This window comes from Palaemon carinicauda, chromosome 34 (genome assembly GCF_036898095.1).
Source record: "Palaemon carinicauda isolate YSFRI2023 chromosome 34, ASM3689809v2, whole genome shotgun sequence".
Lineage (NCBI taxonomy): Eukaryota > Metazoa > Arthropoda > Malacostraca > Decapoda > Palaemonidae > Palaemon > Palaemon carinicauda.
Window position 1 is genome coordinate 75,719,578 of NC_090758.1, and position 23,243 is coordinate 75,742,820.

The following is a 23,243-nucleotide window of genomic DNA, read 5'->3' on the forward strand; positions in this document are numbered from 1 at the left end:
GCACATTCACCGCAATTATATGTACCATCAATGGTATTTTGTTTTGACAATTCTAAACAATGACCGAAACAATTCACACACCAAACAAAAAAGAAAAAACACAACAAAAATCTCATAAAAATAATGTAAATGAAATAAAAAATCTCAAACTAATAAAATCTACTACCTGATCATCACTTTCATTCTTGGCGTCAACTAAACATCGTAAAATGGCCCTAAACCAAACGAGAGACAACGGAAAGGAAACAAGATACAGTATCTGTGAAAAAGATCACAATTTTACATAACTTTAAAACTGCTGGCCGAAGTTACTGACAAACCAAGGGCTTTTCCAGTGAGTGTTATTCCAATTAAACATTGTTTACTGAAGTGGAAAAACTAAAACTGTTGCTAAATTGCAGTAAAATAGGGATTTATTGCAATTCCAATCAAAAATTGGTGAATAGAGGCCCAAAATTCTGTATTTACCATTAAAATATTAAGATTTTTTATCTTTCATTACATTCCAATTTCCCATGATATTTACCGGCAAGGAATTAGAAGACGATGAAGTTAAATAATTCGGACGCCTTCGTGGAAAGCGAGGCCATATGAAACAGACAAAGGATGTAAGGTGGGGATCGAGACGTCTGACGCCATATAGACGATGCAAGGAGTCGAGATAAAAAGGACGTTCCTAGGGATCAATACGTCATCAGGGGTAAAACTAGAGCCTTATATGATAACATTAGAGGTGACAATACACTGTTCCGCCAACCCTGTGCGTTTTGCTGTTCAAACACTTTGTTGATGGGGTGATTTTTAAACACGGAGAAGTATAAACTGACGTAGCAGTCAAAAAGGCCCCTAAAGCTTTTGTTAGTTCACCTTCCGAGGAACAAAAACCTGTGGCGGGTAAGGCAGCGGGTTTAACACAAGGCCGCCCCTCTCGCAAGTACTAATACCTGACAGGCTACACCTTCAGGCAGTTCATGCAATCTTTGAATGGTCTATTTTCTACAGCTGTAGTGAATAAAACGAGATCAACATTCAAGAGTATGAATTTGTATACAAAACACAATAAACCTTGATATCTCATGTGTTCACAAGACACAAGAGAAACCATTGGGTTTTAAATGTTCATGCTACTGATAGTAAACAAAATATTCTAAGGCAAAATCAGAAAATGCTACATACATAGATGCAACTTAAATGAATACGCTAAATACTGGGCATCAAATTAAAAACCAAATGTAATTAAACCATCATTGCATTACGAGTAACTTTTGCTAATAGAAATAATAACGTAGTAATCCTTGCCAACATAAAATATGCAAACCATAAGTGAAATCAATAACAGCAAGCAGACAAAAGCTATACAGAAAAAAGAATTCCATCGCACAAAGAAAAATTACACGCTTAAGATGTACTGGCTAAAAGAGTAGTAATCCTTGCCAACATAAAATATGCAAACCGCAACTGAAATCAATAACAGCAAGCAGACAAAAGCTATACAAAAAAAACAATTCTATCGTACAAAGAAAAAAATATACACTTAAGATGTACCGACTAAAAAAGACTCCACTGCTCAGAAAAATACATTACAGATGATTAACAGAAACCAGAATACAGTATCTATAAACAATGATGTGCATCAACAAAAGGTAAATAGAGATCTTGTATTTAAGATCAGTCACTTTTCTACATAAGTGAAGCCAGTCTGAAAGATCTGGTCTCAGGTGAGAAGCAGAGACGAGAGGAAGCCGAAGCGAACGAGGATGAATAGAAGTGCAAGGGGACGCCCAGGATTGGCAAGAGCAAGATGATCGATTGAGAGAGGAGGGTACGAGAAGTTAGCCAGCAAAATACAAGTTGAGGAAAACTAAACAATTGCGAGAAACTACATACAGTAACTGAAAGAAAGTGGGAATGGAGGTAGAGCAAAAGGCTAAACAGATAAGAGGACAATGCAACTACCCTTTTAATAACTGTTTACATTCCAGTACGCGAATTATAATGGCGACACTACCCTCAACAGCAAGGGTTCCCAACCTGGGGAACATGTAGCCCCAGTGGTACATTTTTCCTCTTCAGGGGGTCTACCAGAATCGAGAAAATAGCTAGTACAGCGCAATACATGATGTAATCTGCATTGCGATTGAATAATAAAATTACATTACAATATCAATTTTATTGGTTCTTTTCATCTTCAAACCTCTAAATGGCCAACGGATAAGAACAAAAAAGGTTGAGAACCCCTACTCTACAGGATGTGGTACAAGGGACTTCTTTGTATGAGAGAGAGAGAGAGAGAGAGAGAGAGAGAGAGAGAGAGTGTGTGTCCTGGAAGTAGTCTTTGCCAATTGAGAGAGAGAGAGAGAGAGAGAGAGAGAGAGAGAGAGAGTGTGTCCTGGAAGTAGTCTTTGCCAAATAAGAAAGAAAGAAAGAAAGAAAGAAAGAAAGAAAGAAGAAAGAGAGAGAGAGAGAGAGGGAGAGAGAGAGAGAGAGAGAGAGAGTGTGTCTTTGCCAATTAAGAGGTACTGCATCTCACCAGACACTGTTTAATTACAATAACTCTTACTGACATCAAACCTGGTAAACCAACAAAACACGGCCAGCAGTTAACTGCTCATGTGAAACATGATATTTTAATTATAAAATAAATTTTTGAATATACTTACCCGGTGAATATATAATAGCTGCAACTCTGTTGCTCGACAGACAAAAAACAGTAAAAACTCGCCAGCGATCGCTATACAGGTTGCGGGTGTGCCCACCAGCGCCAACTGTCGGCCAGATACCACTCTCTCGATGTAAACAAAGACTCAATTTCTTCTCATCTCACTGCGTCTCTATTGGGGAGGAAGGGAGGGTCGTTTAATTTATATATTCACCGGGTAAGTATATTCAAAAATTTATTTTATAATTAAAACATTTTTAAATATTTAACTTAGCCGGTGAATATATAATAGCTGATTCACACCCAGGGTGGTGGGTAGAGACCAGTTAAATATGTTTACATCGTATAAGCTAAGAGTTTTTTATTTCATTTTGACAGTTATCAATATAACAAAACCAAAATAAATAGGTACCTGGTAAGGAAGTCGACTTAGACGATTACTCTGCCTTGTAAGTACGTCTTCCTTACGGAGCCCCGCGATCCTCTTAGGATGCTGACAGACCCCCAGGAGCTGAATTATCAAGGGCTGCAACCCATACAACAGGACCTCATCAAACCCCTAATCTGGGCGCTCTCAAGAAATGACTTTGACCACCCGCCAAATCAACCAGGATGCGAAAGGCTTCTTAGCCTTCCGGACAACCCATAAAAACATTAAAACATTTCAAGAGACAGATTAAAAGGATATGGAATTAGGGAATTGTAGTGGTTGAGCCCTCACCCACTATTGCACTCGTTGCTACGAATGGTCCCAGTGTGTAGCAGTTCTCGTAAAGAGACTGGACATCTTTTAAGTAACGTGACGCGAACACTGACTTGCTTCTCCAATAGGTTGCGTCCATGATACTTTGCAGAGATCTATTTTGCTTAAAGGCCACGGAAGTTGCTACAGCTCTAACCTCGTGCGTCTTAACCTTAAGCAAAGATCGGTCTTCCTCACTCAAGTGTGAATGAGCTTCTCGTATTAACAATCTGATAAAACATGACAAAGCATTCTTTGACATAGGCAAGGATGGTTTCTTAACCGAACACCATAACGCTTCAGATTGGCCTCGTAAAGGTTTAGTACGAGCTAAGTAGAACTTAAGAGCTCTAACAGGGCATAAGACTCTTTCTAGTTCATTGCCTACGATCTCCGATAAGCTGGGAATATCGAAAGATTTAGGCCAAGGACGAGAAGGTAGCTCATTTTTGGCTAGAAAACCAAGTTGCAGAGAACAAGTGGCTTTTTCTGACGAAAATCCGATGTTCTTGCTGAAGGCATGAATCTCACTGAATCTTTTAGCTGAGGCTAAGCATACCAGGAAAAGAGTCTTAAGAGTGAGATCTTTCAGGGAGGCTGACTGTAAAGGCTCAAACCTGTCTGACATGAGGAATCTTAGGACCACGTCTAAATTCCACCCAGGAGTAGCCAAACGACGCTCCTTAGTGGTCTCGAAAGACTTAAGGAGGTCTTGCAGATCTTTATTGTTGGAAAGATCTAAGCCTCTATGCCGGAAGACCGATGCCAACATGCTTCTGTAGCCCTTGATAGTGGGAGCTGAAAGGGATTGTCCTTTTCTCAGGTATAAGAGAAAATCAGCTATTTGGGCTACAGAGGTACTGGTCGAGGATACAGAAAACTGACTTGCACCAGTCTCGGAAGACTTCCCACTTCGATTGGTAGACTCTAATGGTAGAAGCTCTCCTTGCTCTAGCAATCGCACTGGCTGCCTCCTTCGAAAAGCCTCTAGCTCTCGAGAGTCTTTCGATAGTCTGAAGGCAGTCAGACGAAGAGCGTGGAGGCTTTGGTGTACCTTCTTTACGTGTGGCTGACGTAGAAGATCTACTCTTAGAGGAAGACTTCTGGGAACGTCTACTAACCATCGAAGTACCTCGGTGAACCATTCTCTCGCGGGCCAGAGGGGAGCAACTAACGTCAACCTTGTCCCTTCGTGAGAGGCGAACTTCTGCAGTACCTTGTTGACAATCTTGAATGGTGGGAATGCGTAAAGATCCAGGTGTGACCAATCTAGGAGGAAGGCATCTATATGTATTGCTGCTGGGTCCGGGACTGGAGAGCAATAGATTGGAAGCCTCTTGGTCAGCGAGGTTGCAAAGAGATCTATGGTGGGTTGACCCCAAGTCGCCCAAAGTCTCTTGCACACATCCTTGTGGAGGGTCCATTCGATTGGAATTACTTGACCTTTCCGACTGAGACAATCTGCTAGGACGTTCAAGTCGCCCTGGATGAACCTCGTTACTAGGGAGATGCCTCGATCTTTTGACCAGATGAGCAGGTCCCTTGCGACCTCGTACAAAGTCAGTGAGTGGGTACCTCCCTGTTTGTAAATGTACGCCAAGGCCGTGGTGTTGTCCGAGTTTACCTCCACCACCTTGCCTCGAAGGAGATTCTCGAAGCTTATCAAGGCCAGATGAACCGCCAAAAGCTCCTTGCTGTTGATATGCATGCTCCTCTGACTCGAGTTCCACAGACCTGAGCATTCCCGACCGTCCAGCGTCGCGCCCCAGCCCAAGTCCGATGCGTCCGAGAAGAGAACGTGGTTGGTTGGGTATCTGAACTGCCAGGGGAAGACCCTCTCGTAGGCTGATATTGTCCTTCCACCAAGTCAGACAAGACTTTATCTTTTCGGAAATCGGGATCGAGACCGCCTCTAGCGTCTTGTCCTTTTTCCAGTGAAAAGCCAGATGGAATTGAAGAGGACGGAGGTGTAGCCTTCCTAGTGAGACAAATTGCTCCAGGGATGACAGCGTCCCTACCAGACTCATCCACAGCCTGACTGAGCAGCGTTCTTTCTTCAGCATCTTCTGGATGGAGAGCAGGGCTTGATCTATTCTGGGGGCCGACGGAAAAGCCCGAAAAACTTGACTGTGAATCTCCATCCCTAAATACAGAATAGTTTGGGATGGGACCAGCTGTGACTTTTCCAAATTGACTAGGAGTCCCAATTCCTTGGCCAGATCTAGAGTCCAATTGAGATCCTTCAGACAGCGATGACTGGAAGAGGCTCTGAGAAGCCAGTCGTCCAAGTACAGGGAGGCTCTGATCTCCGATAGCTCGAAACTGGTACCCCACATTCCTGTAAACAAACCTCAGAAACGGTTGGGAATCCGGGTGTATAGGAATGTGGAAGTATGCCTCCTGAAGGTCGAGAGAGACCATCCAGTCGCCTTCCATAAATGCTGTCAAGACAGCCTGGTAGACTTCATCGTGAAGTTTGTCTTGACAATGAACACATTGAGCGCACTTGCCTCTTACGTACTCCTGCAGTGAACATGGCTGCCAAATCATGGAGCCATCCCTGAGGGACTTGTCCCTGCAGAGAACGTGGCTGTCAGATCATTGGAGCCATCCCTGAAAGCCTTGTTTATGCATGACATAATTGTACAGCAAAACTTCAAAGGCTCGAAAACAGCTGTGAAGTTGACCTGTAAAATCTTGGAGCGTCTCCTGGCCAGGCGCCAGGGAGAGTCTACGAGATTTGAGAAGTCTATCTGGGCAGAGGCAGGAACTCCCAAGCCGAGAACTTCTCTCGTGTCATATCAGACTCTCGCTCTATAAACCAGTTTAAAAGAAGGGAAAGCAAAGGCTGTCTCCCCCAAACTCCTCCTGGTGAAAAACCAGTCGCCTAGCCAACGTAAAGCTCTCTAGGAGAGCGAGAGAGCACTAGCTTATAAAACAACGGCTTCGAAGTAGCTAGGCCTAGTGTAAGCTCTGACGTTTAGGCGAACGAGGAGAAGCAGTTACAAAAAGATCCGGACAAAGATCCTTAAAAATCAGCATGATTTATTTAAAGTCCATAGAGGGCTAAGCAGCTTTAGGCTCCTCTCCGTCTGACAGAGTCCTCAAGGGAATATCAGTAGGAGGGGGAACAGCAACTTCCTCATCTAAAGGAACCTTGTCCGATAATAGCTGAGTCTCAAGCAAGGGAGAGACCTACCGTGGTGGCAATGCTTTACAAGCAGAGTCCACACGCACTGGTGCATTAGTATCGGACCAGGACGCAACGTCATGTAACTGCTTGACAGTCTGTGAACTGTCAACAACAACAGGTGCGAGAGACCAGGACGCAACGTCATGTAACTGCTTGACAGTCTGTGAACTGTCAACAACAACAGGTGCGTGAGGACGCACAGCGTCCACTCGAGACTGCTTTGACCGCCTAGACTGAGCAGTCAAAACAACTCTAGAATGCGGAGGTTGACGCACAGCGTCAAAACAAGTCAACTCCGATTGTTAGCGAACGTCCTGAACGTCAACAGGAGCATCAGCAAGTGGCCTAACGTCCAAATGTGGTTGAAAATCCACACGAGACCGCATCGAGTGTGGTTCTAAACAACCTGACTGACGTGACTTAGCTACGCCAACGTCAACAGGACTAGGCTCAACGGACTAATCGGCAGAATAGTCTTCCATAAGGGAGGCAAGCTTATTCTGCATGTCTTGCCGTACAACCCATTTAGGATCAACGGAAATGGTTGCGGTAAGAGACGAGGGTAACGTCTGTGACCGCAACACTTTGCCAACAAAAAGACTCTCGGCGTCTGTGTTACGCTTTTGTTAGGCGGCGAGCAGTTATCCGATGACTGCATAGGGTCAGAGCTTTCCTAATGGCTGCAACCAGGACGCTGGACCTGTCCTGAAAGGACTGACTTTCGCTTAAGGGCCTCGAAACCTTGTTTCAGGTTTCTTATGCGAAAAGCCTTCGGATGACGAGGAGAAAATTGTCTCTCTCGCCTTATGGTAGGGGAGATCTTGGTAAGATACACCCGATACCATAGAGGGAAAACGTCTGTTCGCTGATCAAGGCCTCTCGAACCCATAAGTCGTACGACATTACTTCTCCCCTGGGCTTGGGAGCTTGCAAGAGGTCCCGGACTAGGTGAACGAAAGGCACGAACAGACGAACCCTCGGACGCAACACTGTAACACTTTGCGCAATATCACTTTATCACTACGATTTTCTGTTTTGCACTTATTTCACTGAAATCGAAACTTTTACTGATTTCTACCTGAAGCATGCAATTCTACCCTCATCAAAAGGTAGTAAATGCGAAATCAGTCGTATAATGCAAGCACATTAATACCAGCAAAAAAACAGTAAACATCTTTTAAGATAAAAAATTCAGTGGTTGGGGAAGAGAATAAACACTAGTTCATTCAAAACTACGTTTTCAATCTCTCACCGTACATTGCCTGGGGACGAGAATAAAACTAAAAACGTTTTATCCTTTCTCCCCGTACAGAGACTAGGGACGAGAGTAACTCGAGAACAACGTTACTCGCTTGAACGGAACGTTTTCTCTCCTCTCTCTCCCTCCGTCTCTATCTCTCTCTCTTGATTTCGCACCTAAGAGAAGAGCCCAATTACGTTTCGTCAAAAAAACATGTTATTTGACCAAAGGAAAAAACTGAAAGGTTTTTCAATTAAAAAGTTCCTTTAAAATAGAATTTAAAACATTTAAGCTTTGAAAGAAGAATGAACAAAACGTCAGAATCGATTTACTCTTTCTGCAAAGTGAAACCGTGATACTCTCTCTCTCTATCGTAACGATAGAGCGCAAACTGCGTAGCATAAATAAACTAAACGTTAGTTCATCTTTGAAAACAGTACGAAGACTATTCAAAGAAAATCTTTCATAAAATATTTATTAAAAATGTTTATTTAAAAAGTTTTAAATCATTAGCTCTTTAAAAGCTATTTACGATTGAAAGGGCTCAACGTTGTTTAACTTCGGTTTCCAAGTTAGGACCGCCTACTCTCAGGAAAGGTCGCATATAAACAAAACATTAAAATTTATTTTTTATGTTTATTATAAATGGAAAGTTAATCGAAGAGGCCTAATAAAGGCGGTGAGATATAAAATATATAGAGGAAAATCTATAATTAATTTATAACGTGATAAGATAATTACTAAAAGCCTAAACACACTTCCGTCTAAGGGAAGGGTCGGCCATTTAAAAGTCAAAGAAAGTCCATACTCTCTTTGTCACCAAAAATTAAATCTATCCAAAACGAGTTCAAGATTTAAGATGAAGATAAAACACCTGCACTGCGAAAGCTCAAACCAAAATGAAGTACTTCACCAAATATGTTGAGAAAACTCCAGGTTCTACAGCGAGTAAAAGTACGTCTTGTCGACACGTCGACAGAGAAGAAATTGAGTCTTTGTTTACATCGAGAGACTGGTATCTGGCCGACAGTTGGCGCTGGTGGGCACACCCGCAACCTGTATAGCGATCGCTGGCGAGTTTTTACTGTTTTTTGTCTGTCGAGCAACAGAGTTGCAGCTATTATATATTCACCGGCTAAGTTAAATATTTAAAAAATGGCATATATAGTAGGAACTTGTATTGAAGGCCAATACTTAACCGTCTTTACAGGAAAACTTAAACATTCTACTCCATACAGAAATAAATATCATGCATTATTTCCTACCGAGACCCACAATTACCCTCACAATGCACGCGGCCGTGTCATCCGCATTCTTCGTAAAGGCGTCCCCGCTGAGGAGACGAATACAGATACAGTACTGCCCAGTAGAAATACACGTACGGTAAACATACGATTACATAGACGAGTCAGACCACACTTCTAGGTTTAGTAGACTTCACCGGCAGCTAATGTCCCCAAAAACACTACAGAACCAAATGCTAAAAACAAATAGAAAAAGCCAGACCTTTGTTATAATTAATATTTACCGCTGGATGCTGTTAGTTTGATCCGGGTCGACCGACGACAGCTGGCGACTGACGTAGCTGTGATCCATCGTCGCTCGAGATCAGAGCCTGAAACTGAGAGATCTGTTGTTAGCAAAGCTTCAATTTTATAATCTTACTGTCTTTCACTGATCCATTACTCACAAACCATAGGGAGATTACCACTTCACAAAGTCATTGAAGCATGACTGCCCAAAAAATCAATTCTCTACCGACATTACGGTTTGTACTATAAATGGTCACCACTTCTTAACCCTTTTACCCCCGGGCTATTTGGAAATTTCCAACCCTTAACCCCCAGGGGGTTATTTTTTTCCCAGCACATTTTGCAGTATATTTTTTTTAAATTGCTCTAACAGCCTTAATTTTTGTCATAGAGAGGTCAGGTTGGTCTCATTCTCATGGAAAATGCCTGAATTTTCTCAAAAAATTATCAAAAATTTGAAAAAAAAATTTTTTTATAGCATTTTTTAGCAAGGACGTACCGGTACGTCCATGGGGGTAAAGGGAAGGCTTTTGTGAAACGTACCAGTACGTCCTTTGGGGGTAAAAGGGTTAAAATCCTTCCCTTGGAGAATATACGAATCGAGTCTTAAAACTGAGCCTACGAACTACTACACGGCTTCTTATTTTCTAAGCTTTTGTCTCGTTTACGCACGTTTTGGAGCACAAGTACATAATATACATTTTAAATGACTTATCAGATAAACTAACTTTGAATTTTCATTACTGCCATTTATTCAATTTATCTTTAAGGTATTTCTTGCATGCAAAGATTCCCCAGAAGGTTAACTATACTGCGATAATTTTAATTGAATTCAATTAATTGCATACATTCATATTTCAAATATTCTAAGGTCTCATACCAAAATCTAACAACAGAAAAGAAAATGGTTTATCAAAGATAAGATTACAAATGAGATCTTTTATATAATTGCCAAAAAGACAGGAATAAAACAGAACCTACGGTATAAATTTGTCTACATAAACATCGTCTGTTGCATTCTCTACTCTATTTGTGACTTCTCGCCTGGTTCTCAACAGATACAGAGTTTGAGCTTCTCTAACCAGAGGTTTTAAGAACTGCCATTTCAAAATCCTATTTTTTTTTTCTTTCATAAAGAACGTTAGCATCCGCCAGGCCTTGGCAACCGACTCGCCAGCGAATGTTGAAAGCCTAAAATATGCTGCCCTCAATAATGATACTCCCAGAACTCCTCGTTCTTTACGGAACTAGAAAAATGTACCTTAGCCTTGATAGAAACCATAAAAGCTATGGTATTTAACACTACATAACACTAAATAAAGAGAAGCATGTAGTTATCCATCAGCATATACATAACAATGCCTTGATTGAAAATATGATGAAATTAGAGATAATTCATACTTTTCCTAACTATACAAACCTGAGTCGTTTACATAGGAGAGATAACAGCGAAGTTGGAATACACGGCAGTTAAGATTTCACAACGAGGTGTAAACAGGTGGTCGGTAGTTATCGACTGTGAGTGGTCAAGTCCCGACCCATGCTTGCTCACCTTGTAGTCACTTTTGACTGCACCTGTGACTTTCTAGGGCGTTGATGATGACGGGAGAGTAAAGGAATTGGGTTTGTATACTGTAATTAGGAAATTGGGAGCTAAATGGCAGGACAGGATTAGGAATGAAACTATAAGAGAGATTACTCGAGTCCATATGTGGATGAGATCATGATGAGGGGTAGATGGAGATGGTTTGGGCATGCTCTTCGCACTCCCCAAGAGAGATTAGTTCACCAAAAGTTCAGTTGGGCTCCACAAGGCACTAGATGAGTTGGAAGACCCAGGCCTACACAGTTGAGGCCTATGAAATGTAAAGAAGGAGATGAAAGGAGAAGTATTGAATTAAAAGCTCAAGATAGGGATGACTGGCAAAATCTAACTAAGACCCTTTGTGTCAACAGGCGTAGGAGGAGGAGATGATGAATTAGGAGAAATACGAATTATCTGCAAATTCGTCATTTGTTCCAGTAAAAATACAATCCTTCATCCTTTACAAAGGAGACTCAACCTCCTCTTCCAACAGGTTGAAAACCTACCATGGAATTCCTAAACTCTGACCCTGCAAGTGGTGATGTTCAGGTTCCTTACACCTCGTGCACCAATGGCGTGACTATAACAGCAGGTCCACGGCCCATCCAATAGAGGATACCGAGCAGAGCGTCTCAGTGTCATAACGATGAGGCACAAGTATACTAATAGGTTTGCCTGGTTCACACTAAATGTTGTGGTGGCCTATTGGAAGCTTCCCTGCCTGGCGCTTGCCGGATTGGGGTTCGAATCCCGCTCAAACACGATCGTTTTAGTGTGCAACCTGACCATCCTTGTGAGCTAAGGATAGCGGGTTTGGGGGAGCGACAGATCTACCTGCTGAGTCATCAGCAACCCTTGCCTGGCTCTTCCTGGTCCTAGCTTTGGTGAAAAGGGGTTTGGGCACTCATATGGATATTTAGTCAGTCTCTAGGACATTGTCACTGTCCCTTGCCTCTGCCATTCATGAATGACCTTTAAAACGACAAATGTATACTAACTAAAGGGTATGACTGGTTACTATACACTCCCTGAAATGATGCTTTTACATAACATTAAAGAACAGCTACAGGATGAGGAGTGGGGCTTACCTGCAGTCAAACCGATTCCTGCTGACAGGGTTTTTTATGCTGTGTCCCAAGTTGGGAGAAGATTGAAAGGAAAAGGCCATTCATTCTTCAATTTCATACCAGACTAACACGTAACCTCCGTCATCAATCCGATGCTAATGGTCCTGTGAGAGGAGCTGAGATAGCAATACCAACAAGTCCAACCCCTAAAGAAAAGGTATCTTAGAGACCTATGGGTCAATTCCTGCACGTCATGGGCAGTAAACATCATTTGGGGTTTCTACATACCTGTAGTACCTACACCAAAGAGAGAGACTTTCTAAATGCCAGGGTTGTACTAATCACTCTGACATTGCGTGCTCTAACTCAAGCTATACATGGGGTGGAAGGCAAGGGTGGCGAAAGGGTACGGTCAATGCCCTCCCTTAGCCAAGAGGAGATTGTATTCCTGGTCACCTCCTCCTTGCCTCTTCCTGTGCTGACGAAGAGATGTTGCAGATGTAGTTGGATTGAATTATGTTTGAGATAGCACCTCAGTGCCCTCACAGGATATAAAAGCAGCTGATCAGGATTGTAGGTTACCTCTGTAAGGCTCACGATCTTGAAAGATAGAAACCGAAGGATTCTGGGTTTTGGCAATGAACTTGGGGATGAAGGAGAATGAGACCTGCCTCCTGGGATGAAACATTAAAGGAGAGACCGTGCAGCTCGGTAACACGCTTAGTAGAGCCCAGGCCAAGCAAGCATATCATTTTGAGAGCGAGGTTTCTATCTAAAGCAAGCCTCAACATTTCCTACAGTGCCATCTTCGAGGAACGTAGGACCTTGACAACATTCCAAAGTAGGGGTCTCACCTCCAATGGAACGCAGGCCTGTTCAAAACTGTATGAGCATAGAGAGTTCTACTAAATAGGAAACATCAACTCCTTTCAGCCTAAAGACCAGGCTCATGGCTGAGCGATAGCCTTTAACCGCTGATACCAAGCAGTTTTTTCCTTTCGAAGATAAAGTAAAGAAATCAGCTACAGTATTAACGGGATAGAGGCTCTGAGAAAAGAAACACCCCTTCCATGGCACCGACGACAGAAGAGGACTCATTTGGCTTGATACACAGTATTCAACATCTTTCCCTGAATACAGCTCCATGCGTGAAGCCGAAGCGATTACGCAGTCTGCTTGGAAAGGGTTGCTGCTCATTCTCCAACTCAGGATGAAAGGGAAATGGCGAGGGTTGTTTTTGCGTGCAGGCCTATGTGCCTGCCTAGCTGGCCTTCCACTTCTCGGTAACCGCCTCAATCTCCTCTTACGGGAACAGAGAAGGACCCTTCAAGGAAGCATTCTAGAGATTCAAAATATACCATCAGCTGATATGCTTTTAGAACTTGGAGGCCACAGCAATGTGCCTCTTCAGGACCTAGTTTGCAATAACCCGATGCCTTTGGCTCCCATCAGGACAATGTTCTTGAGTGCCTTTCTATTATCAGTCGGACAAGTTCTTTGCGTCGGCCAAAAATACCAAATGTGCCTGAGCAGTGGTCAATCCAGGAGACTGCCTCAAGAGTTGCCATTGCCATGCTCTCCATACCAGTTGCCTGCGCTGACAAGAAAGTAATAGAATGTATGAACAGACGGTCCACAGTGACACCTAGGGTCAAAGTGGCCACTGCAGGATCAAGAGGTAAGGTGAAGAGGTGTCAGGCAGAGGTTGACGAGCAACCTTGCAAACGCACACAGGTGAGAGTGCACTTTTCTTCTGAGCACAATGGTGACTCAACGAGTACTTAGGTGATTACCAAAGGTTGCGCGTTTTTTGCCTGTCTTGAGTTAGGTCATAAGAGCTATGGCACTTGTCAGGTGAAGGCGAGTAGGCTTGTCTGCTCGAGTCTTGAGAAGCATGCTCGCCAACATTAGGGTCATTCATAGAACCAAGTTTCCCAGAGGAAGGACGCTTAGGAGACATGCCTCCTCTCCACCACGCTCACGAGGTGGTCGTAAGACTAAGGTGGAGGTGGTCTGCTTCGGAGGCACGAGTCAAAAGAGGAGGGACTCCTTTCTCTGAACTCTCAAGGAAGAAGAGGACCTTACAGCTCCAAGGAGGGTAACAAGACACGCAAGGCGTCATTACTCCCTAAGAGAGACTCCTCTCAGTGGAGGCCCTCCCATTTTGCTTGGGGGAAACGGGAGGGTCTCCTTACCCTCAAAGTTTACTTTAAAGTTAAGAGGGTCACCATTCTTATCCCAACGGCCTCCATAGGAGATTGACGAAGAAGGGTCGGAGGGAGACAGAGAATCCCTTCTATACTTCTTTCTCCTCCTGCCATATTAGGAGGGTGAACGACACTTGTTATAAGGAGAGGCCCGACTACAGGAGTGTCCTCTGTAGGCAGGGCACAAGGGATTAGGATCGCCGTCTCATTAGCACTCGTAAAGGTGCCGCATTTATTATATGACACCCCCAAAAGATTTCCGCATCTTCGCACGCATCCCCATCGAAGACACGCAGTCACTAACATTCTGGATAAAGAATGACAAAATATTACAGCCAGCAAGAACGTCTGTCCTCGTTGATGGCTGCTATCAAAGTGACTTCCCGGCAAGCAAGCAGGTGGGCGGGGCTTCCCCACTCCCAGTAGGTAACTACCAACCACTTGTTTACACCTGGTTATAAAATTCCAAATGCCGTGTATCCCAGCTTCGCTATTATCTTTCCAATATAAAACTCAAATCTGTATTTGTATCGGAATGGAAATTGCACTGAAAATAAGAATAAGCTTTCTATATACTGTAGCTCTTACGGTTACATTTTATGCCAAAGTATGTCATTGGCTCACCAGTGTTGAAATGCTTACTTGGCCTTGTGAGCCATAACTTAATGACATAGGAATCATAGCCTATGTTGCATAAGCCCCCACTCTCCCCTTCTACAGTGAATAGCAAAAACGACAACGATTGAGAAAGCACACACGTCTAGCTTAACCATTAGCCATTTTGTAGTGTACGCTATACAGTTTCCCTTTTTTAACTAAACAAAATATAAAAAGTATTCCTATAAGAGTTCCTCATTATAGTGAACAACTACAGGATTTTAAAATCATTATTATTATTCCCATTGGGCTGTCAAATTAACTCTGTACATAAGAGAACCACGGCAACAATCCCTTACCTACATAAATCAAACGGGAGTTAGCTGTGCTCGTCAAAAGACGACCTAGGGTGACGTTCTTCTCGCTGACAGGTCCTGTAAGATGAAGTAGACATGATTAATCTTCAAGCTAACTAATGTTAGGCAACTCTAATAACGACGAAATACATGACAAGATGACAAAGTTGTTGAAATATACTGTATGATGCAAAAGCTGTAAGCTTGCCAAAGACAACAAATTGCATCAATTGAACTACACATGTTGCACAGCAAAGGGATGTGACAAAAGCTTTACTCAATTGAGGAACTATATTCCTGACTAATACATTCATTAATGAAATCACAAATTCTTAAAGTAATTTGTTTTGTTCCTAACTATATGAACCACAGTCCTTTAAAAAAGAGAATAGACACTGTAACAGCGAAGCTGGAACACGGCAGTTAAAATCATAACAAAGTAGTGAGGGTGAGAACAGGTTTAGGAAATGATTTAGCACCTAGAGTGGATATGAATGTGTTGAGGTGGTTTGGCCGCGTAGAGAAAATAGAAAGTGGCTGTCTGCTAAAGGAGGTGATGAATGGAAGAGTTGATGGGAGAAGTACAAGAGGAAGGCCAAGGTTTGGGTGGATGGATGGAGTAAAGAAAGCTCTGGGTGATAGGAAGATAGATGTGAGAGGCAAGGGAGCATGTTTTAAATTGAGTGATTGTGACGCAGTTCCGGTAGGCCATGCTGCTTCCTCCAGTCGCCTTGGATGACCGCGGAGGTAGCAGCAGTAGGGGATTCAGAGTATGAAACTTTATTTGTGGTGGATAACGGGGGAAGGTGGGCTGTGACACCATAGCAGTATCAGCCAAACTCGGCTCCCCCCCGTCAGGCTGGGAGGTACGAAGAGAGAAGTCCCCTTTTGCTCCTTTTTTTTATGTCGGCTACTCCCAAAATTGGGGGAAGTGCCTTGGTAAATAGATAGATGAACAACTGATAGGACTCAGGTTTGTATACTTAGGAAAAATACAAATTACTAAAAATTTGTGATTTGTTCCTACAAAAATTAGAACCATAGCTCTTTATTTATAGGAGACTCATTCTCAAGTGGGAGGAAGTCCACTTTTCCAACTGGCAGAAAGTCCCCTTTTCAAACTGGCAGAAGATAGTACAATAAGGTTTCCTTACACCTGATGAACTCATGCATGAGAATCAGTGGATTTCACGGCCCTGGGTATTAAAAGCCTTGTACTTGAGTCTGATTACTCTGTGCAATAGGGCTGGCAAGTAATGGGTTTGAAGATGTTTCAACTTGAAGATTCCTTATGATTATGGGTTAGCCTGGCTACAAAAAACTCCTCCTTCCAAAGAAAAGACTCTCCCGTGCTTTGGTACTGAAAAGCTACAAGCAGTCTGGGCTTACCTGATTGAGATACAAATCCAGCTAGAGAGGTCATCCGATGCTGTGCCCCATGAGGGGAAGATCAAAATAAAAAGAAAAAGCCAGCCATTATTCACTCTCATGCCAGTCTGATATGTAACCTCGGCCCTTGACGCGCAGTCACCGGTATTGTGAGAGGAGCTAAGGTAGCTTATACCACCTGCTAAACAGTTACATCAGGCCCAAGAGTAAAAGTGTCTAAGGATCTGTGGGTCAAATCCCGCAGGTAGAGGGCGGTGAAGGTCATCTGACACTTCCATTCCCCTGCTTGGAGACCTGTATCACAGGGAAATTACTCCTGAATGGCAGAGAAGTGCTGAGACTTTTCACATCATGAGCTCTACCTTGTGAGTTTTCTGCGGAAGATGAAGAGGGCACTCAAGTGGTCACTTCTCTCAGCCAGAACGAAATCGTATTCCAGGACATCTTCTTGGTTCCCCTTGTACTCACAAAATGGTGATGCGGCCGAGGTCTTGTGCATTCCAGATAGCACCTTAGAGCTCTCACAGGACATGGTAAAAGCTGGTCAGGGCTATTGGTTATATCCCTAAGACTCATAATTTGAAAAGATAGACACCTGGAATCATGCATCGAAGGGTTTTGAGTATTTGCGACGAAATCTGGAACGAAGGAGAGAGCGAGACCTATCTTCAACCCCTTGAATGGTTGCTACTGAAAGAAACCCCATGCAGCTTGCTAACACTCTTAGCCAAGGCTAGAGCAAGCAGGAAAACTGTCTTCAGGGTGAGGTCCCTGCCCGAAGTTCGCCTCCATGCACTCTTACCTTCAAATTCCAGGAAGTAGGTCAGGTCTGCTCAAAACTCCTGGTAAGCAAAGAACATTCCTCCAGAGAAGAAATATCTACTCCCTTTGGTTTAAAGGCTTGGCTCAAGGCCGAGCGATAACCTTTTACCGCTGAAACGGAGAAGTGTCTCCTTGGAAGTAGTACAAGTCAGCAATCCAAGTTACAAAGGATCTAAGAGCAGAGAGATCCCTCCACGACATCAACTACAGAAGATGGCCCACTTGACCTGGCAGACAGCCGCCAAGGATTTGCAGAGGTATCCAAAAAAATGCAGCCTTGTCTCTCGAGAAAAGACTTTCTCAGAAAGGAGATACCGGATAACCTCCGTGCATCAAGACAAAGGAATCGCGGAGCATTGTGGAGTTGGCAATTCTCTTAAGAGTCTCTGTTAGGATGTGGAGGTCTGAATATCCACTCCACGTTCGGCCAACTTGGAGCTACAAACGTTAACAAAACATTGGGAGTGTCCCTCACTCAATTCAGAGACTCTTCTAAATAAGCAGAACGATAGAAAAGCATAGGCATCAGGCCGTTCCATGGGTGCTGAAACGCGTCCTCGAATGCCGCTGTCGAGTCTGGAATGGGAGGGCAGTAAATCAGGAGCTTTTTGTTCAGAGATGTATCGTCGGAGAACTTCGCAAAGTCTGGATCTCCGTCACTACTGGATGGCACATAGACCACTCCAAGCCAACTACAGTACTTCCTATTCAACTTGTCTACTGCCACGCTCTTCTTTCCTGGGATGAAGTGGGGAGAAAGCATAATCGCATTGTCCTCTGCCCACTCGAGAGTCCTCACTGCTGGATGACACAGCTACAGAGACATAGTACCCCCTTGTTTGTTGATGTAGTTGCTCATCAACACTACAGTACTGAGTGACCTGCTAGAAGAGAGCAAAACTCTTGGAGAGTTGAGAAGCTAATTTCATCTCCAAAATGTTTATGTAACCCCAGCGATCATCCTCTGGCCAAGAGCCAGATATTATTCTGTCGGTCTACGTGGGCTGGGATCCCCACTCCTCTTTGGAAGCATCCGAGAAAAGAAGGAACTTTATAGAAGGCAGCGAGATCGGGGATCCTTGTAGGTGTTTTGCCTACAATCTTCTTACAACCATGATTTGAGGTCCATCTTGGATTCTCCTATTCTTACAGGGAAGAATGGGTCATAGAGATGTTGCATCCATGCTTACTTGAGCTCCCATTGAAGAGATCTTGGGTGCAATCTGCCTCCTGGCACCAATTTCTCCAGAGACATCAAGTGTCCAGAGTTTCTACCATTGGCGAGCAGGAAAAATCCCTACCCTCAAAATCTTGGGTTACTAAGCAAATCCTTGGACCTCGAAACATGGGTCTCTATCTTGGTTAAGGTGTCTGGCAGTACGGGGGATGCGGTGGAGAAGGTCAATTGTCGCCATCTTGTTTTATGGATAAGTTACGGCTACTACAAGGTTGTTCACTTCTCGATTGCAGCAAAGGATTTTCATGAAAGTGGAGTCTGGCTTCCCCTCTTCTACCTCTGAAGGACCTGGAACCGCAGACTGATGAAGGTCTCCTTCAGAGTCTTCCGGCTACAACTCCCAGTCTTCCTCTTCGATGTCGTTGTCTCCTGACTGATGAGGAGGTCCAGCTGAAGCCTCTTTCTCCTGAATCCTCAACACTTGCAGCAGACAGGAAAGTCTCGGATCCCTCGGATGGGCTACCTTAGAAGTAATCTTGGTGTCTTTGCTCTCTCTCTTACGGTCGACTGCTGAGAAGAGAGAGTGGTTGCTAACCTATCTCCTAGGGCCTACTGATGTCCCGTTGGGGTCAAGGATTCATCTTCTTACTCTTTTCTTGAGGTGGATGTTCTTCAGAGAACTCAATCGGCGCGAGTCGATAGTTCACCAAAGAGATCTCTCTTGGAGAGAGAGAACCTCTGAGGGTTCTAACTCGTGTCCCCTCTGGGAGGTGTGACAGGAATTCTGCCCGTTATGCCTTTCAGTACTTACTCTAACATGAACAATGCTGGGAGAAGACGGGAGAAGCGGGATCCTCCCTCCTTGGAGCCACCAAACTTGCTTGGGAGAGTGGATGTGACTCTTCCTTTGAAGGAGAAGGTACCTGAGGGGAAGACTAACCTGATGAAGGCCTTGTGGAATTAGGCAGTTGGTTACTTCTGGAGAGTCCAGGTCGAGCCTCTGGTGGGTGTCTTTGTGCCTTGCAGGCATACGTTTCCCTTGCTCAGTGTGTGGCTTTAATGGTTTGTCAGGAAAAGAAGACCACATGCGGCGAACAGATGACGAGCGTATGTGATGATCTGTAGAAGAACGCCCTGAGGGAGAAAATGCTCGCTGATGACGACAACTTCCATGTCCAGCACAAACAGGTGAAATGCAAAAGATCTTATTCAACAAGCAAAAACTCAAAATACATCAACCAAGAGAATACATGTAGCAATTGGATGAGGGATGTCACCTACGATCGCAAAGCAAGGGAGTGCTGTCTTCTAACGAGGAAATCTCGTAAGATCCCTTGAAAGTAGAACGAGAGCGCAAAAGAGGAGACGAATGCTTAGAGGCGCTTTGCTTGGCCAAAGGGGAGTCAGGAGACGTGCACTTGGAGTACACGTAGCACAAATGACGAGGCAAGGAGTGTCCAAGAGATGAAATTGCAAGAATACTTTTGACAGGTGGCGATATAAAGCCTGGCGATCGGTATGTTAACGAGGGGATGGCAAGCGTCTCAAAGCGCGTCTAGCAGAGGATCGTTCAAGGTTAATGGAGACAGGGCTCCCTGAGGAAAAAAAGACTAGCAGAGTGAGAAGGCGAGGGGCAAGCTCAAGCGAGGCACTGCAGAGAGGCGGACTGCGAAAGAATACACAGGTGAAGCTCGACTGGAAAAGCATCTGGAACTGTGAAGCAGTAGGTGAGGATCCTCCTCTTCTGAAAGAGCGCAAAAGTGAGTCTGAAAACTGGAGTCCTTAGAGTAGGTCACCTGGGTGGCGAGTTGTTCTTGGATAAAGAGAGGGTCCTCCTCTGTAGGTCAGGTCTAAGATCCTCCAGAGAAGAAGGATCTGCCCAGGCGAGCATGCTTCAAAGAGCGATGCTCAGGATGCGAACTCCTAGAAGGGCGAGGGTTATCTGCTCACTGAAACAATGACAAATCCAAAGAAGAATGGGACAGAGGATCCAGAGAGGCCGGACCAAACTCATCCTCTGCAGGCGCCGGGGCAACGACCAAAGGCTCCTCGGCAGATGCTGGCGGGGCCATGACCTTTGACGGGCATCTGGAAGCAAGAAACTCCTGCACATTATCCTCAGAAGAGGAAATTTGGCTACCCAAGGAGGGCCACAGCATATGCTGAGCATCAAACCTCTGAAAAGAGGAGCACTCCCCTTGAGGAGGAAGTCAAACTATTTTGCTAGGGGAAACAAATGGACCTCTTTGCCCCATAGTTTTCACTAAGGTTAAAGGACACCACTCTTATTCGATTAGCCTACGGAAGAAGGGAAACAATCAATCAAAAAGAGTAAATATCGGAAGGCTATGGAAATCATAGAAAAATGCGACTGATATAGAATTAGCCACAACAGTAGAGCCAACTTAAAATATTTCATGATGACGTTGATTAAAAGAAAATTTTGTATATTCTTAATACAAAAGCAGTTTTATTTAGGTTACTAATGTGTTTTGTGTACTGTCCATGGTGTGTGGGCATCTAATATGTTGTTGTCTATCGGTACATGTGGGACTTAAATATGTTGTGTCAATCGGTATATGTGGGCCTTTAATATGTTGTCTATCAGTATATGGGGGGCTTTAATATGTTGTGTCTATCGGTATATATGAGCCTTTACTAAGTTTTGTATAAAGGTACAGTATATGTAGGCCTTTACTATATTGTGTTTATCAAAAGTCCATGCTACTGTTATCCTGTTTGCTTGTCTGCGATCATGCCAAGGCTCAATATACAGATCAAGGTTTACACCGTTGCACACAAAACTTCTCCGTGTCACTGGACAAGGACATTATGTATCATAGTATCCAACTGGCTGGGACTGGCAGTGCACACTGCCGTGGCGCTCTCTTATAAAAGATAAACGACACGATCCCAGGAGAGTAATCTATTCAAGACGATGTGCTTTGTTATATATGTACCGTACCTTCTGAAAAACCCACAGCCCTCCACCCTATCGGAAATACAATTGTATTCTATTTTACATCGCAAATGTTCATTCTATAGTTACTGCATTCACCTGTAAAGCTAACCTTAACAAATAAAAGAAACAGGAGTAAGAACAGGTCTAAACTGGGTAGAGTGCAGTAATTGGCATGTTATCAAAATCAAAAAGGGTTATCATTTATATTGAAAACCTGCAATAAAATAAAACTTTGGCCAAATCTGCACTCGAGGGAGTACAGTAACGCCATTAATAAGTTTTGCCTAACCAAAACTTACTGTACTGTACAGTAATTATAAAATTGATTAAACAATATCTTTGGCTGGTTATATCTGGCATTTAATATCACTTTTTTTAAGCCGGGTATAAACGTTACACATCGCCAGCTATCTCTCTGTACTTATTTGTTTTTTACAAGCGAACTGCATAAACCAGCAATGGATATAAAGACTAGAAAAATATATACCACATGATTATTATTACAAGGAATAAAAATTTATAGTTTTTACATCTGAAAGGTGAAGAGTTTTCAAAAGGATAAAAATGGTTTTCAAAAAGGTGAAAAAGCAAGTTTTCAATATGGCAAAGAGATTTTGAACAAGATAAAAGTTTCCAAAAGAGTGAAAACAGGATTTAAAAGTGAAAAGTTTTCAAAAAGAGAAAAACTGATTTAGAAAGTTTTCAAAAAGATGAAAAGCATTTTTAAATATGATTTTTACATTGCCTCACAATTATGAAATTAAAAAACAGAAATTCATCATATATTAGTAATTAAATTATTATACATAAAATTTTTTTATCAGAAATGAAAAATTACAAAGTACGGATTTTTTTCAAGTTGAGGTTTGAAAATTTTCGCCTAATTCTAACGAGCGAAAATCGGCCCTCTTTGGGGTAGGCTTTTGAATTTACTGATATAATGCCTAAGCAAATGTCATTTTAAATTCTTTTAAGGTTGATTTCTGAAGGCTTTTTAACATATATATATATATATATATATATATATATATATATATATATATATATATATATATATATATATATATATATGTGTATATATATATATATATATATATATATATATATATATATATATGTGTATATATATATATATATATATATATATATATAAATTTAATATTTTTAATATTTAATTAAAAACTAACTAAAATAACTCAAATAATATTGCCATTTTGCAATAATTTGCAACTTACAAATTATCTAATTTATTTCCTAGTATTTCATAAAAAGAAATTAAAACAGTTAATATTCTGACATAATTAAATACTTCTAAATTAACTACAGGAAATTTTTTTTCTTCAATTTTACAAAACCTATATAGTGGAATAAGTTCAAAATGCAATTTCTAAGTCTTATGACATTTGAAAAAGCTTTGCAATTTAAAGACACTTTTAAAATTTTCTTTAGATATTCCTAAAATCTTTGAGCCAAATTATTTTCTTATTAAATTTTAGGGGACTTTAAGAAAACATGAAACCTTGGGCTTGTAGCATCTTGCTTTTCCTACTAGGGTTGTAGCTTGGCTAGTAATAATAATAATAAACAGAGTAACATACAAGGAACCTAGCGTAGGCTAGGCAGGCCTAGCCTGCGTCCCCATCGCAGGTTACGGCTTAAAAAGACATACGGGGGCGAAGACAGACTTAGAAAATGGGATGACGGGAGAAAGACGG

General features: G+C 42.6%; 1 protein-coding gene across 6 annotated transcripts in view; it reads right to left on the reverse strand.

Moving 5' to 3' along the window:
- Positions 1–23,243, reverse strand: part of LOC137626461 (uncharacterized) — a 38,318-nt gene that overhangs the window by 12,943 nt on the left and 2,132 nt on the right. For 2 of the 6 annotated variants that reach the window (XM_068357471.1, XM_068357473.1), the window contains exons 2-3: positions 15,186–15,256; positions 9,363–9,455 (exon numbers count right to left, since the gene is read on the reverse strand). In XM_068357471.1, coding sequence (XP_068213572.1) covers positions 9,363–9,430 — 68 coding nt within the window. In that variant the 5' untranslated portion in view covers positions 9,431–9,455; positions 15,186–15,256. Of the gene's footprint in view, positions 1–9,340; positions 9,456–15,181; positions 15,257–23,243 lie in introns of all 6 variants that reach the window. The other 4 variants (XM_068357469.1, XM_068357470.1, XM_068357475.1 and 1 more) reach the window with 3 other exon arrangements.